Source organism: Ranitomeya imitator, chromosome 1, assembly GCF_032444005.1.
Source record: "Ranitomeya imitator isolate aRanImi1 chromosome 1, aRanImi1.pri, whole genome shotgun sequence".
Taxonomy (NCBI): Eukaryota; Metazoa; Chordata; class Amphibia; order Anura; family Dendrobatidae; genus Ranitomeya; species Ranitomeya imitator.
The window spans coordinates 407,885,122-407,901,431 of NC_091282.1; the positions used below are offsets into that span (position 1 = coordinate 407,885,122).

The 16,310-nt window shown below is 45.1% G+C and overlaps 1 protein-coding gene across 1 annotated transcript in view; it reads left to right on the forward strand.

The window, feature by feature from the left end:
- LOC138674946 (uncharacterized) overlaps positions 1-16,310 on the forward strand; it is a 250,063-nt gene that overhangs the window by 127,048 nt on the left and 106,705 nt on the right. Inside the window, exon 8 of the mRNA XM_069762797.1 lies at positions 3,364-3,533. Coding sequence (XP_069618898.1) covers positions 3,364-3,533 — 170 coding nt within the window. The remainder of the gene's footprint in view (positions 1-3,363; positions 3,534-16,310) is intronic.

The window sequence follows — 16,310 nt, forward strand, 5'->3', positions numbered from 1 at the left end:
GCACCTGTGCCATACCTACGCACCCATTGCACTGCGGCATCGAAGGAGGTATAAACCACAGAGCAAAGCTCCTCCGCTATACCGTCATTAACTGACTGGCCCTTTGGATACGACATATGTTGAATAAGGCGAAACTTATTAGGCTCTTTCTTAGGGACAACTCCCAGAGGCGAAACAACCGCCCCCTCCACAGGTAAATCACTAAACGGCCCCGCCATGCGCCCTAATTCAACCTCCTTTGCCAATTTAGCCGTAACCACATCCGCCTGAAGGTTAGCCGACCTCAAATTCTTTTTAGAAAAGGGGATAGTATGAGCCGGATGAGGAATCCTAAAACCTTCCGAAAAACCATCCCACAACAACCTAGCCTTTTCCTTATCTGGATACCTATTTAGATAAGGGGCCATCTTTAGAACCCTCACTGGTGTCACCCCCATGACTGCCTCACACTGCTGGTTTGCCCCTCGCTTTCTTGAAACACTTGGCCACTCCATGTGAGGTCCCTCCACAGTGGGAACAGACATGCTTGAACTTGCATGTACTGCCGTATTTGCATTGGCCGTCATTAAACTGCCAACACGTCCCTGCTTTGTCCTTAGCCCCTTGTGACCCCGGTCCCCCACCTCCTTGCCCTGACTGCTGACCACTACTCCCTCCGCCCCCATGAAAGGACTGCCCAAACCGCGTCGGAGCCATAACCTTCAACCACAACCCTATGTCTTTCTGCTCCCATTTTATCTCGGGTCTAATCGCCTTCCTTTGCCGAAACTGCTCATCATAGCGTAACCACGCCTGGCCCCAAAACGCCCTGTATGCTTCCCCTATCGCATCCACATAGCAGAACAGACCTGCACAGTTCTCCGGAAACTTTTCCCCAATAACACCTGCCAAAATGAAAAACGCTTGCTGCCAATTCACAAACGTCTGCGGTATCAATCGCCAAAGCCTCTTTTCCTCCTCCTCCTTTTTACTATCCTCCTTCTTACCCTTGTCCAAATTAAACTTCTCCAGGGGCAACAGGGAGAAAATCTCTACATATTCGTCTTTCCATATTTTTTCTTTAACCTCCTTCTTTAAATGAGCCCCCAACGGCCCTTCGAAACACACATAAACCTCCCCCTTAGCCCTATCATCCAATTTAATCCTATCCCCTGTATCCTTGTCAGTCTGTACCGACACCGACACCCCTGCCGTCGACGCCTGCTCTACCCCACTCGCCCTATCGGCCCCGGCTACCACTCCCGAACCAGTACCAGAAGCCGGCAACCAAGCACCTACCGGAGACGACCGCACACTATCCCGGCCCTCCCCATCCAATCTCCTCAAATCTGGGACATGCCCGCCAAAAGCTCCCTGACCCCCGGGACCCCCCCGATGCTGGGCCCTCCACTCCCTGCCAAATCAACCCCCCCGTACCAACTATCCCCAGCCCGAGCACCACTATCCCACCCCACAACAGAATTATTCTCATACTCACTAAGCTGCGCAGGTGCTGTGTCGCCGCCAGCCGTGCGATCACCGAACTCCCGCGGGTCGCTCCTGGAACCGGAATCCTCTGCGCCGCTGTGTTGCTCCTGGCCCGCGCCCCCGGCCTCCTCGTCACCAGGGGGGACCGGAGCAGGTGACCTGGAACTCTCCCTGGACCTTCTGGGTGACCTGGACCTGGCCACCGCCAGCCCGACTCCGGACCTGTCTTCTTGCTGGGCTCTGCTGCGAGCCCCAGCCACTGCCAAACTGCGCCCCGCCGTGCTGGGCCAGGCTGTGGGGTTGAGGTACGCTTGCCCGTCGCTCTGCCTCTTGCCGCGCCGCCCCTGCCAGGCACCCGGGGTGATTCAAACCCAGAGTTACCCGCCGCCACTCTGCTGCTGCTCACTCGCCCTGCCGCCGCTCCCTGTGATCTGCTCCTCATTGCCGGTGAGACACCGCCGCTGCCCGCCGGGTACCGCTCCTGCTCACCGCCGCCATGTTGGAGCTTTGACCTGGAACTCCACCAGGCACTTCCGGTGCGGCCTGCGCGTCTCTCCGTGCCTGCGCTGCCGCTGCTCCCGGCCGTCGTCCAGCGCCAGCAGCGCCGGCCTGTGGATTCCTGCCGGAGGACGGGCCGAGGAGGGTATGTGACCGCCGGCTCGCACACTCCGCAGGGTCCCGAGAGGGGCTCCGTGGCCGGCGGTTGCCGCGCCCTCCAAGCTCCGGGGACAAGCGCTCCAGGGGACGGGTCCTCCTGGATCTGGTCCCCTGGGCTCCCGGACTGCCCAGCAATGACGCCAGCTGGTCCTCCAGCCAGCCTCCCCGCCGCGACCGCGCCATCTCCTTCAGCTGCCCGAGTATTTCGTCTACGGAGGACATCATGCACGTCTTCTCAGCACGGATATCCAAAGGTAATGGCCCCTTTTCCCGCACTTTTCCTATAACCCGCCCCATAACTCCAGACCACCCCCTACTCCTCCCCATCCCTTAAACCAATCCCCTATCCCTGCACTATTTTTTAAAAATTGCTCCCCTCCGTTCCCTTGGTAACGCAGTCATGGGGGGCTTTCGTTTAACTGCGTTCCTACAGCCCCCCCGCTGGACATAGTCCATATAACCTGTTTACAGTGAAACTTAAGTTAAGTGCTACTCCCCTTTCATAATATAGTTCCAGATTCGGTTTAGTTAGGCTGAATCCATATAGATCATTGTAGATTGTAGAATTCAGAACAAATACTCCATTAATACACCTTAGGCAAACAAGCCGTGCGCAGGACTTTGAGGGATCAAAGCACATCACTATCACTGATCAACTGCTTTCTAAAAAATATGTTTGCCACATTCAGTCCTAGTGCTAGAATTCATGGTGCTAGTTACTCAGGTAGATAAGCTCACAATGTTTAGGCCGGTTGCATAGGGACAGTACAGTCAGCAGTAGCAAACCAGCAATATTTCTCCCTCAATGAGAGGAGGACAAAAGAACAAAGTGTCACAGGACAAGTAGTGTGCAATCAATCTGCAGTGCATGGGACATCTCCAGCTGGCACCCGTGTAACACTTCCTTAGAAAGCAGACCTAAGAAAACGAGGATGTGACCAAATAATTAAGAATGCAAGCTAAAAACTAAACTAAAATGAAAAAAAACATTAATTAATAATACTTTAGTTTCAATAAGTTTTCCAAAAATTACAACAGGTTGATTTACCATGTGAAAATGTGAAAGTCTTGGAAGTCTCAGTGACAACCTCTGGGGAAAAGCAGTTAATTCCTGCAGGAACATTGCTGGGGAAGACATAAGACAGTAGGATCTAAAGTTCTTTTATGCTAAGTCTGGAAGTTACATTTCCACAGAAATCATATTTCTAATAATTGTCATTCTGATTGTTTTTCATTTAGGGAAAGTAATAAAGGTAAGAAATTGCCATTCCTTAAAGGATTCCTGCCTGGTCAGTATAGGACTTCATCACCCAGAGTCACTATCTCTATATCACTGTCACGATGACTCGCAGAACATCACAGACGTAGGCTTTAGGCAGCTTTTCCAGCACTGCAAAGATTCTCTCAAGGTAAATTGGGGCATTGAAATGATATATTCCTTTCTGTCATTAATTCATTATACTTTATTTTGCACTTTATCTTTTTGAAGTTTTAACTCGTCAACTCTCCCTGCTATTGTAAGTAGCTTTTCTGTTAAAAAATTGGATAGTACATTTTAATAGGTAGAAATATTTATTTCATTAAGTTGATTGTTAACCCCTGAATTTTTAAAAAGAATTCCCACAAAACTAAAAAAAAAATGAATAAAGTTTACTCGCCCTAAGGCCGGCGTCACACTCAGCGTAGGGAAATACGGTCCGTATTTTACAGGCGTAATACGCAGAAATGATCCCAAAACAGTGATCCATATGTCATCCGTAGGCAGGGTGTGGCTGCGTATTTTGCGCATGGAAACCTCTGTATGTAATCCGTATGGCATCCGTACGGCGAGATTTCTTCGCCGGCTTGATATATATATATATATGTCAGTGAGACACATATATATATTTATATTTCATACAGCGCGAGATAGCAGAAAAGCCGATCATTCAATTGCCGGCTTTTCCTATCTCCTCCTTCCCAAACCCGACATGATATGAGACATGGTTTACATACAGTAAACCATTTCATATCCCTTTTTTTTCCATATTCCTCACTACTAATGTTAGTAGTTTGTGTGTGCAAAATTTGGGGGCTATAGCTGTTAAAATAAAGGGTTATATCGCGGAAAAAACTGGCATGGGCTCCTGCTTTCTCCGCCAGAGTGGGAAAGCCAGTGACTGAGGGCAGATATTAATAGCCCAGAGAGGGACCATGGATATTGCCCCCCCCCGGCTAAAAACATCTGCCCCCAGCCACCCCAGAAAAGGCACATCTCTTCCCAAAAAAGCCTCTCTCTTCCCACTCCCCTGTAGCAGTGGCATATGGGGTAATAAAGGGTTAATGCCACCTTGCTATTGTAAGGTGACATTAAGCCTGGTTAATAATGGAGAGATGTCAATAGTAGTAAATGTTTAATAAAACACACACATTAGGAAAAAAGTATTTTATTGAAATAAAGACACAGGGTGTTGTAATAGTTTATTATACTCTTAATCCAAATGACGGCCCTCGTTCTGTAAAAGAAAAAAAGAAAAAAGCAACAATATCCCATACCTTTCCTGCGCTCAGTCACGTCCCATGCTGTAAATCTATCTGAAGGGGTTAAATAATTTTACAGCAAGGAGCCTGCTAATGCAGCCGCCCCTGACTATAAAAACTGGGGAACTAAGCTGCTGTACCCAGCAACAGGCATTAAACATCGTACAGACCTGTGCCGTTCCACTCTGTATTCTCTCTACATTCAACCACTGATTGGTGGTGGTGCTGGGTGTCAGACCTCCACCCTTCTTGTATTGATGACCTATACTGTGCATTGGTCATCAATAAAAAGTAGCAGACGACCTATAACCAGTTCAAAACCAGACCATTTACCCCAGTTCCTGACCAGGCACATTAGTTTCATACATGTTTAAAAAGTTGTAAAATTTTGTCTTTTGAACATTCAAATAATGTTTGCTTTTTTTCGTGATACATTGTACCTAACTTTAATGTCATTTTTTTGTACTTTGTTTATTTTTTTGCTAATGCCTGGCGTTATCGGTGAAATAGCCCTCTCTGCCTTCTCTAAGGGCAATCCTGCTGTATCTGAAAGATGGCTTCCCGCCCCCACAGCTGATCAATCTTATTCGTCTGATATACTAAGCTGTGACATTTTAGGGTGTCAAAGCTAAGTATAATGCAGACCGTCCCGATGTTTGTCATCTATAGGTGGTCCAGAAGTAGTTAAAGATCACAATCACTGGTTTAATGTTAGAAAAACATAAGGGGGGTTCTCTGTGGTGAGCTAGTGGAGAGCAAGCAGTCCTTATACTGTTATTTTGCTAAGCTGCCTGTGTCTGCACCCAATATGGCAAAAGCAAGAAAAGTTGTCTCCAGCAACCACAGGAGATATGATTCTATTTCAGTGCTTCAATACAAAAAGTGAAACTCTATATTATAAAGAGTCATTACAAATAGAGTGATCTATTGCAAGAGTTTATTTCTGTTAATGTTGATGATTATGGCTTACACCAATAAAAACTCAAACGTAATTATCTCAGTACATTAGAATACTTTATAACACCAGCTTGAAAAAATGATTTTAACATCCGAAATGTTGGCCTACTGGAATGTATGTTCAGTAAATGCACTTAATACTTGGTCAGGGCTCCTGTTGCATCAATTACTGCATCAATGCGGCGTGGCATGGAGGCGATCAGTCTGTGGCACTGCTGAGGTGTTATGGAAGCCCAAGTTGCTTTGAAAGCAGCCTTCAGCTCGTCTGCATTATTGGGTCTGGTGTCTCTCATCTTTCTGTTGGCAATATCTCATGGATTCTCTATGGGTTAAGGTCAGAGAGGTTTGCTGGACAATCAAGCATAGTGATACTGTTGTTTTTAAACCAGGTATTGGTACTTTTGGCAGTGTGAACGGGTGTCAAGTCCTGCTGGAGAATTACATTTTTTACATTTCCATCTCCAAACAGCTCATCGGCAGAGGGAAGCATGAAGTACACTCAAATTTCCATGTAGACGGATGCGCTGACTTTAGTCTTGATAAAACACAGTGAACCTACACCAGCAGATGACATGGTTCTTGAAACCATCATTGATTGTGGAAACTTCACACTAGACCTTGGAAATCAAGTTCCCAGAGTCTGGAGGAAGAGTGGAGTGACAGACAATCCAAGCTGCTGAAGTCTAGTGTGAAGTTTCCACAATCAGTGATTGTTGTTGTGAAGTTTCCAACAATGCAGATGAGCTGAAGGCTGCGATCAAAGCAACCTGAGCGCCTCCATGCCACATCACATTGATGCAGTAATTGATGCAAACCAAGTATTGAGTGCATTTACTGAAAATACATTTCAGTGGGTCAACATTTCGGATGTTAAAATCATTTTTTCAAGCTAGTGTTATAAAGTATTCTAATTTACTGAGATAATGACTTTTGGGTTTTCATTGTCTGTAAGCCATAATCAACATTAACAGAAATAAACAATTGAAACAGATCACTCTGTTTGTAATGACTCTATCTAATATATGAGTTTCACTTTTCATATTGAAGAACTGAAATAAATTAACTTTTTGATGATATTCTAATTTTGTGAGATGCAGCCGGAAGTACTCGCACTTCTGACCCCCATCACGTGACCAGGGGTCATCGGTGCATTGCCATCACAACCAGAGGTCTCCTCGAGACGTCTATGGTTGTTGATGGCAGATTGCTATGAGCTCCTCCTGTGGTTGGCACTCATAGCAATGCTGTAATTCTGCTGCATAAAGGTGATCTGTGCATCACCTCTATGTAGTAGAGGTGATCGAATAGTGGATGCTTCTAGCCTCCCATGAAGACTTTTGAAGCATGCCAAAAAAAAAAATGTGTTTACAAATATAAAAAAATAAAAGTTCAAATCACCCCCCTTTCACCCCAATCAAAATAAAACAATAATGAAAAATCCAACCTACACATATTTGGTATCGCCGGGTTCAGAATCGCCCGATCTATCAATAAAAAACGGATTAACCTGATCGCTAAACAGCGTAGCAAAAAAAAATCAAAATGCCAAATTAAGTTTTTTTGGTCGCCGTGAGATTTCATTAAAATGCAATAATTGTCAATCAAAAGAACATATCTGCACAAACGTGTTATAATTAAAAACATCAGCTCAGCACGCAAAAAATAAGCTCCACCCCAGATCGAGGAAAAATGGAGACGCTAGGGGTATTGGAAAATTGTGCAATTTTTATTTTTTTTTAGCAAAATTTTGAATCTTTTTTTACCACTTAGATAAAAGAGAACCTAGACATGTCTGGTGTCTATGAACTCGTAATGATCTGGAGAATCATAGCAGCAGGTCAGTTTTAGCATTTAGTGAACCTAGCAAAAAAAGCCAATCAAAAAACAAGTTTCGGATTGCACTTTTTTTGCAATTTCATCGAACTTGGAATTTTTTTCTCGTTTTCTGTTACACAATATGGTTAAACCAATGGTATTGTTCAAAAGTATAACTTGTCCCGCAAAAAAAATAAGCCCTCACATGGTCATACTGACGGAAAAGCAAAAAAGTTATGGCTCTGGAAAGAAGGGAAGCAAAAAACGGAAAAAATGAAAAAAGCTCCGGGAGTGAAGGGGTTAATTATTGCCAGTCGCATAGTATAAACACTATACCTTAACAAATTTATGTAAGGCCGGTTTCAAACGTCCAGATAATTCCGGTACCGGAGAAATCGGTACTGGAGTTATCCGTGTCCGTGTGCTCACATAGCACATCAGTGTGGCACACGTGCGGCAGCCGTGTGCCGACTGAGGACCACACGGACCGTGCAGGAGACAGCGCTGCAGTTAAGCACTGTCCCCTGCTTTTGGTGCTGAAGTCGGCATTCATTCCTTCTTCCCAGCAGCGTTCGCTGGAGAGAAGGAATGAAAAATCAAGGGTTTTTTTCTTGTTAAAAATAAAGTAAGTTTGGGGTCACCTCCCTCCTCCCATCCCCCATGCACCCGCCCGCTTGCCGAGAAATACTCACCCACCTCCTGCGATGTATGCTCTCAGCGCCGGCAGCCTGTCCTGTGTGAGCGGTCACGTGGTACCGCTCATTATAGTGATGAATATGCGCATATTCATCACTGTAATGAGCGGTATCATGTGACCGCTCACACAGGACCTGCTGCCGGCGCTGAGAGGAGACATCGCGGGAGCTGGGTGAGTATTTCTCGGCAAGCGGGCGGGCGCACAGGGGATGGGAGGCGGGAGGTGACCCCCAAACTTTATTTTTAACACAAACAAAAAAAAACTTGATATTTCATCTCTTCTCTCCTGCTGGGGACAAGAGATGAATGCCGCCTTCAGTACCACATGCAGTGAGGACAGCGCTTACTGTAGCGCTGTCTCTCCTGCGGGCGGTACGTGCACACGGAGGAGAGTGCACACTGTTCTCCGTGTGCACGTGTGCAGGACGTATTGTGGTATGTGCTGCCGGAGAAAAGCAGACATGTCTCCTTGTTTTGCACACTGACACATGGTCCGTGAAAACACGGAGACATGTGCATAGACCTATTCATTTGAATGGGTGTACGTGTGTCAGTGTCTCCGGTACGTGAGAAAACTGTCAGTACATGTACCGGAGACACTGACGTGTTGAAAGAGGCCTAATAAGAGACTATTCAGAGAACATTAGTTATATTGTAGGATGAGATCTTGCCTAATGTTCAGACCTAATGGCACCCTTGAGCACAATTTAAAGATCCAGAATGACTCTCGGTTTAACAATTTGTGTTGGAAATGACCACCACATGCTGATTTTTTTACCCTTTCAATACCTAAAAAGTTTTTTATCTCGGTTGTGACAAGTGATGAAATGTTAAGAAACAGAGGAGACATTTAATGCCTCCGGGTTCACGGACAGGGTCGGCGTCAGCATCCGGCACACCGGGCAAATGCCGGGGCCCTGGGGAGAGAGGGGGGCCCACTCATGCTGTCATAGATACAGCTGGGAGAGCAGAGCAGGAGATAACATGCTCTCTCCCCCCACAAAGTCACTGCTGGCTGCGTTCTCTTAACCCCTATGTGCCAGCTCTGACACAAGCATCTTCTCACTCAGTCAGTGCAGCCAGGCAGGCACACATAGGGGTTAACAGAAGGCAGCCAGTGTGACATTGTGGGCGGAGAGAGCACATTCTCTGCTCTTCCCCCTGGGTGGCTGCAGACAGTGCTGAAGTTTATCAGGCAGATTCCGGAGGAGCTCCGTCCTACCAGTGCCTGAGTGAGTGCAAAGATATCCAGCAGTGGTTGCAGTTGTGCCTCAGTCTGCTGCTGTCTGTCTCCGCTGCCTAAAAATGTGGGTGATGTCTGGAGGAGCAGCTGGTGGGGTGCAGCCTGCAACCTGCAGCCACCCAGCTCTCCCAGAATACATGCATGCTGCACCAAACCTGCACCAGTGGGGTAGGAAGAAGCTTAACCCCTTCCCATCTGTATGAAGGTTATTGCTGAACCTTAAAGATAACAATCCGACCCGCATAAATGGGGTTAACCAGATGCCAGGAGGAAGGGGAGCTGCTGCCATGGATAAAACTGAGCTGTGGGCTGTACGTTGGGGCCCCGTGGCCCCAGGCTGGTGACTGGAGGGACTCTGCCCAGTGCTGGCATGTGGGTGATTTCTGCTCCGGAGTCTCAGCTTCTCTCCTCCAGGTCACACTGTGCAGTCACAGCAACATTGGTTGTGTCTGTCCAGGTCCCAGCAGCTGCCACTGCTCCCACCAAGGACATGGCATCACTTAACCCTTCCCCTGCAGCCACCAGCAACAAATCCACATTATTCCTTGATTAAATCAGGTTCCAACCCAATAGAGGAGCAGACATTTCCTGCTGCCATTAGGGTCCGGGAGGGGGTGACATTGGCTGCCCTGCTACTCTGTAGTGGGGGGTGACAAGTGTAACATGGGGTAACGATGAAGGAGAAATGCACAGGATAATAGTGAGAGCGACAGAGGGCAGTGTATGGTATGGAGCAGTCAGGGGGTGGGCTACAGGATCCCCCCATACTGTACATGACTGCTCGGGACAGGGAGCCGTTTAATGAGCTTCTAATGACAGGGCACTAATTGGGTCATTAGGGTTTGTGGAAAGGATTCAGCATCAGGTCCCTCATTAATGCCCGAGCCGCCTGTTACTTTGTAGCACAGATCTGTTGGGGCCGCAAAACCAAACAACGTTGTTTATGTAGAAAAGTCTTTGTTTCATAGAAAAACTCAAAACAGAAAAGCACCTCTCCTGTATATATACACTGCACAGCACCTTTCCTCCTGTATATATACACTGCAGAATCTACAATAGCTGTCACTCATGTAAGAAGTGAAATCTGGCATTGTACTATACATTTCTCTGTATGTGTTAAAGGGGGGGGGCCCACTGAGACTCTTTCGCCCGGGGCCCTCAAAAACCTGGAGCCGGCCCTGTTCACGGTATCAGATAAATGTCTCCTTATGCATTTTTTCAGTGGGCCTATGTTGCAGCCTACATATTGAATATTCCAAGCCACACACTCTATTAAGTAAATAACGCCTGGGGTATTGCAATTGATAAAACCCTTAATTGAAAAACTTTTTTTCGTTACTGCCGAGGCAAAAGTTTTAGTTTTGATTGCGTGGCTGTGACCACAACCAAAGAAACCACTGCAAGAGAGCCAAGTTCGAGGAGGATTGGAGTCAGCATTGACAATATTACTAGGAGACAAAATGCTAGCCAAAGTGGGAGCTTTTTTTTGCCACAAATCTGATGTTATTGTGAAACATAACGTCACACAGTTTATTATCTTTATACAAGAAGGGGACATGTTTTTATAACTTTTGTTATTTCATTACATTTTTTTCATTAAAAGTTTTTTTGTTATTTGATAGAAGAGTTTTTCTATCAATTTTTTCCACTATTTTTTTTTTAGCTCTTATTAAACTCCAGGTCGGGGAACCCCTTTGATGCAATCTAGATATGACTTTTGCAGCCTCCTGATTATACAAGTAATTTTCCAAACAATTTTGTTTCGTTCTGATCAGCTCACCCACCGGAATATTTTTAGCAACATGGGCCGGGTGACAAGATGTAGCCTCCAATATGGAATTAGTATCTGTATCTTTACAATACGGCAGTACCATTATTTTATCCTATGACGTCAGGATAATTAATGTCAGGGTTTTTTTATGACAAAAAGTAAATTTTAAGTTGAAAGAATTTTTATTTAAATATTCTACAAAAAGAATAGCGTCTTTTTCGTCACCCTGCCAGATAAATATCTGGTCATCAATACAGCATCCATAAAATTTGATTTTGTTTTGAAAAACATTATTTTCATGAAAGATGTATTGTTCCTCAAACACCGCTACCACCAAATTTGCTAAGGAGGTAGAAAATTTAACTCCCATGCTCCCTCCACACCTCTACAAGAAAAACTTTGTGTCAAAAGAAAAATAATTGTGTGTTAAAACAAAATTTATCGCAGAAATGAGGAATGATCTCAAATTATCAGGATGGGAGCTGTGCCTGAGGAGAAAATATTGCATTGTTTCATTTACTATATGATGTGGAATGGAAGGATACAAGCTTACAATGTCATAGGTCAGCCAAGAAAAACTATCTTCCCAGACAAAGTCAGTGAGATCAGAAATTATCGCCTTAGTGTCCCTCATATATCCAGGTAATTGTGTGACAAGTGGCTGCAAAAAATGATCCACCCAGGCACCCAATCTTTCATTCAAAGATCCAATACCAGAAATAGTAGGTCTGAATCAGGGGGGAAACAGTTCTTGTGTATTTTAGGGAGTGCGTGGTAGATAGGAACCACTGGAAATTCCACATTTAAATAATCAAATTTTTTTTGTGTGAAAACCCCCTCATTCAGACCTTCCTGTAGTAGGCTGGTAAGTTTTTGTTTGTATAAGGTTGGTTTCACATGTCAGTGCCTCCGGTATGGGTAGTGACAGTGTTCTCACGTACCGGAGACACTGACACACGTAGACCCATTCAAAGAAAAGGGGCTATGCAGATGTCAGTGTGTTTTGATGGAGCGTGTGTCCATGTGCATAACACGCAGACATGTCTGTTTTTACCCGGACACACGGCCTGCCAAACGTCCTGCACACGTGCACATAGAGAACAGTGTACACTGTCCTCCGTGCGCACGGACGGCCGCGGCGGAAGCAGTGCTTCTGTAAGCTGCTGTTGCCCTGCGTGTGGTGCCAAACCTGGCTTTCATCCATTGTTCTCTGCTCTGCCAGCAGCAGCACGAGCAGGGGACAATGAATGAAAGAAAAAACTGACTTGGGGTCCCCCCTATGGGCTCTGCTATTCTCAGGCTGGTAAGGGGCCATGGATATGGGCCCCCAGCCTAAAAAAGCAGCCCGCAGGTGCCCAGAAAAGGCACATCTATTAGATGTGCCAATTCTGGAGCTTTGCCTGGTTCTTCCCACTTGCCCTGTAGCTGTGGGGGTAATGAGGGGTTAATGTCACCTTCCTATTGTAAGGTGACATTAACCCTGCTGTTCTGTTCGGTCTGGGGAGACCTATTTTGAACTTTGGTATTTTTTGGGGTGTTCAAGATGCGGTTCTGAAACTTGTGGTTGATTGACTTAAATGAGGATGGGTCGGTCGGCCACGGGTTTCAGAGCCGCATCTTGAATATTTTAAAGAATATTGAAGTTCAAAGTCGGTCATTTTTGACCAACAGAACAGCAGGGTTAAGCCAGCTTAGTAATGGAGAGGTGTCAATAAGACACCTGTCCATTACTAATCCTAAGGTTGTTAAAGGGTTAATCAAACACACCACACAGTTAGAAAAAAAGTATTTTAACCCCTTTACCCCCAAGGGTGGTTTGCACGTTAATGACCGGGCCAATTTTTACAATTCTGACCACTGTCCCTTTATGAGGGTATAACTCTGGAACGCTTCAATGGATCCTGGTGATTCTGACATTGTTTTCTCGTGACATATTGTACTTCATGACAATGGTAAAAATTGTTTGATAGTACCTGCGTTTATTTGTGAAAAAAACGGAAATTTGGCGAAAATTATGAAAATTTCGCAATTTTCCAACTTTGAATTTTTATGCAATTAAATCACAGAGATATGTCACACAAAATACTTAATAAGTAACATTTCCCACATGTCTACTTTACATCAGCACAATTTTGGAACCAAAATTTTTTTTTGTTAGGGAGTTATAAGGGTTAAAATTTGACCAGCAATTTCTCATTTCTACAACACCATTTTATTTTAGGGACCACATCTCATTTGAAGTCATTTTGAGGGGTCTATATGATAGAAAATACCCAAGTGTGACACCATTCTAAAAACTACACCCCTCAAGGTGCTCAAAACCATATTCAAGAAGTTTATTAACCCTTCTGGTGCTTCACAGGAATTTTTTGAATGTTTAAATAAAAATGAACATTTAACTTTTTTTCACAAAAAATTTAATTCAGCTCCAATTTGTTTTATTTTACCAAGGGTAACAGGAGAAAATGGACCCCAAACATTGTTGTACAATTTGTCCTGAGTATGCCAATACCCCACATGTGGGGGTAAACCACTGTTTGGGCGCATGGGAGAGCTCGGAAGGGAAGGAGCGCCATTTGACTTTTCAATGCAAAATTGACTGGAATTGAGATGGTGATGCCATGTTTCGTTTGGAGAGCCCCTGATGTGGCTAAACATTGAAACCCCCCACAAGTGACACCATTTTGGAAAGTAGACCCCCTAAGGAACTTATCTAGAGGTGTGGTGAGCACTTTGACCCACCAAGTGCTTCACAGAAGTTTATAATGTAGAACCGTAAAAATAAAAAATCATATTTTTTCACAAAAATTATCTTTTCGCCCCCAATTTTTTATTTTCCCAAGGGTAAGAGAAGAAATTGGACCCCAAAAGTTGTTGTACAATTTGTCCTGAGTACGCTGATAGCCCATATGTGGGGGTAAACCACTGTTTGGGCGGATGGGAGAGCTCGGAAGGGAAGGAGCGCCGTTTGACTTTTCAATGCAAAATTGACAGGAATTGAGATGGGACGCCATGTTGCGTTTGAAGAGCCACTGATGTGCCTAAACATTGAAACCCCCCACAAGTGACACCATTTTGGAAAGTAGACCCCCTAAGGAACTTATCTAGAGGTGTGGTGAGCACTTTGACCCACCAAGTGCTTCACAGAAGTTTATAATGTAGAACCGTAAAAATAAAAAATCATATTTTTTCACAAAAATTATCTTTTCGCCCCCAATTTTTTATTTTCCCAAGGGTAAGAGAAGAAATTGGACCCCAAAAGTTTTTGTATAATTTGTCCTGAGTACGCTGATACCCCATATGTGGGGGTAAACCACTGTTTGGGCGGATGGGAGAGCTCGGAAGGGAAGGAGCGCCGTTTGACTTTTCAAAGCAAAATTGACAGGAATTGAGATAGAGCGCCATGTTGCGTTTGAAGAGCCACTGATGTGCCTAAACATTGAAACCCCCCACAAATGACACCATTTTGGAAAGTAGACCCCCTAAGGAACTTATCTAGAGGTGTGGTGAGCACTTTGACCCACCAAGTGCTTCACAGAAGTTTATAATGCAGAGCCGTAAAAATAAAACAAAATTTTTTTCCCACAAAAATTATTTTTTTAGCCCCCAGTTTTGTATTTTCCTGAGGGTAACAGGAGAAATTGGACCCCAAAATTTGTTGCCCAATTTGTCCTGAGTGCGATGATACACCATATGTGGGGGGAACCACTGTTTGGGCACATGGGAGGGCTCAGAAGGGAAGGAGTGCCATTTGAATGCAGACTTAGATGGAATGGTCTGCAGGTGTCACATTGCGTTTGCAGAGCCCCTAATGTACCTAAACAGTAGAAACCCCCCACAAGTGACACCATTTTGGAAAGTAGACCCCCTTAGGAACTTATCTAGATGTGTGCTGAGCGCTTTGACCCACCAAGGGCTTCACAGAAGTTTATAATGGAGAGCCGTAAAAATAAAACAAAAAGTTTTTCCCACAAAAATTATTTTTTAGCCCCCAGTTTTGTATTTTCCCGAGGGTAACAGGAGAAATTCGACCCCACAATTTGTTGTCCAATTTGTCCTGAGTGCGCTGATACCCCATATGTGGGGGGGAACCACTGTTTGGGCGCATGGGAGGGCTCGGAAGGGAAGGAGCTCCATTTGGAATGAGGACTTAGATGGAATGGTCTGCAGGTGTCACATTGCATTTGCAGAGCCCCTAATGTACCTAAACAGTAGAAACCTCCCACAAGTGACACCATTTTGGAAACTAGACCCCCTAAGGAACTCATCTAGATGTGTTGTGATAGCTTTGAACCCCCAAGTGTTTCACTACAGTTTGTAACGCAGAGCCGTGAAAATTAAAAAAAAAAATCTTTCCCCCCAAAATTATTTTTTAGCCCCCAGTTTTGTATTTTCCCGAGGGAAAGAGGAGAAATTCGACCCCAAAAGTTGTTGTCCAATTTGTCCTGAGTACGCTGATACCCCGTATGTTGGGGGAAACCACCGTTTGAGCGCATGGCAGAGCTCGGAAGGGAAGGAGCGCCATTTGGAATGCAGACTTAGATGGAATGGTCTGCAGACGTCACATTGCGTTTGCAGAACCCCTAATGTACCTAAACAGTAGAAACCCCCCACAAGTGACCCCATATTGGAAACTAGACCCCCCAGGGAACTAATCTAGATGTGTTGTGAGAACTTTGAACCCCCAAGTGTTTCACTACAGTTTATAACGCAGAGCCGTGAAAATAAAAAATCTTTTTTTTTCCCACAAAAAATATGTTTTAGCCCCGAGTTTTGTATTTTCCCAAGGGTAACAGGAGAAATTGGACCCCAAAAGTTGTTGTCCTATTTGTCCTGAGTACGCTGATACCCCATATGTTGGGGTAAACCCCTGTTTGGGCACACGGGAGAGCTCGGAAGGGAAGAAGCACTGTTTTACTTTTTCAACGCAGAATTGGCTGGTTGAGATCGGACGCCATGTCGCATTTGGAGAGCCCCTGATGTGCCTAAACAGTGGAAACCCCACAATTATAACTGAAACCCTAATCCAAACACGTCCCTAACCCTAATCCCAACAGTAACCCTAACCACACCTCTAACCCAGACACACCCCTAACCCTAATCCCAACCCTATTCCCAACCGTAAATGTAATCTAAACCCTAACTGTAACTTTAGCCCCAACCCAAACTGTAGCCCTAGCCCTA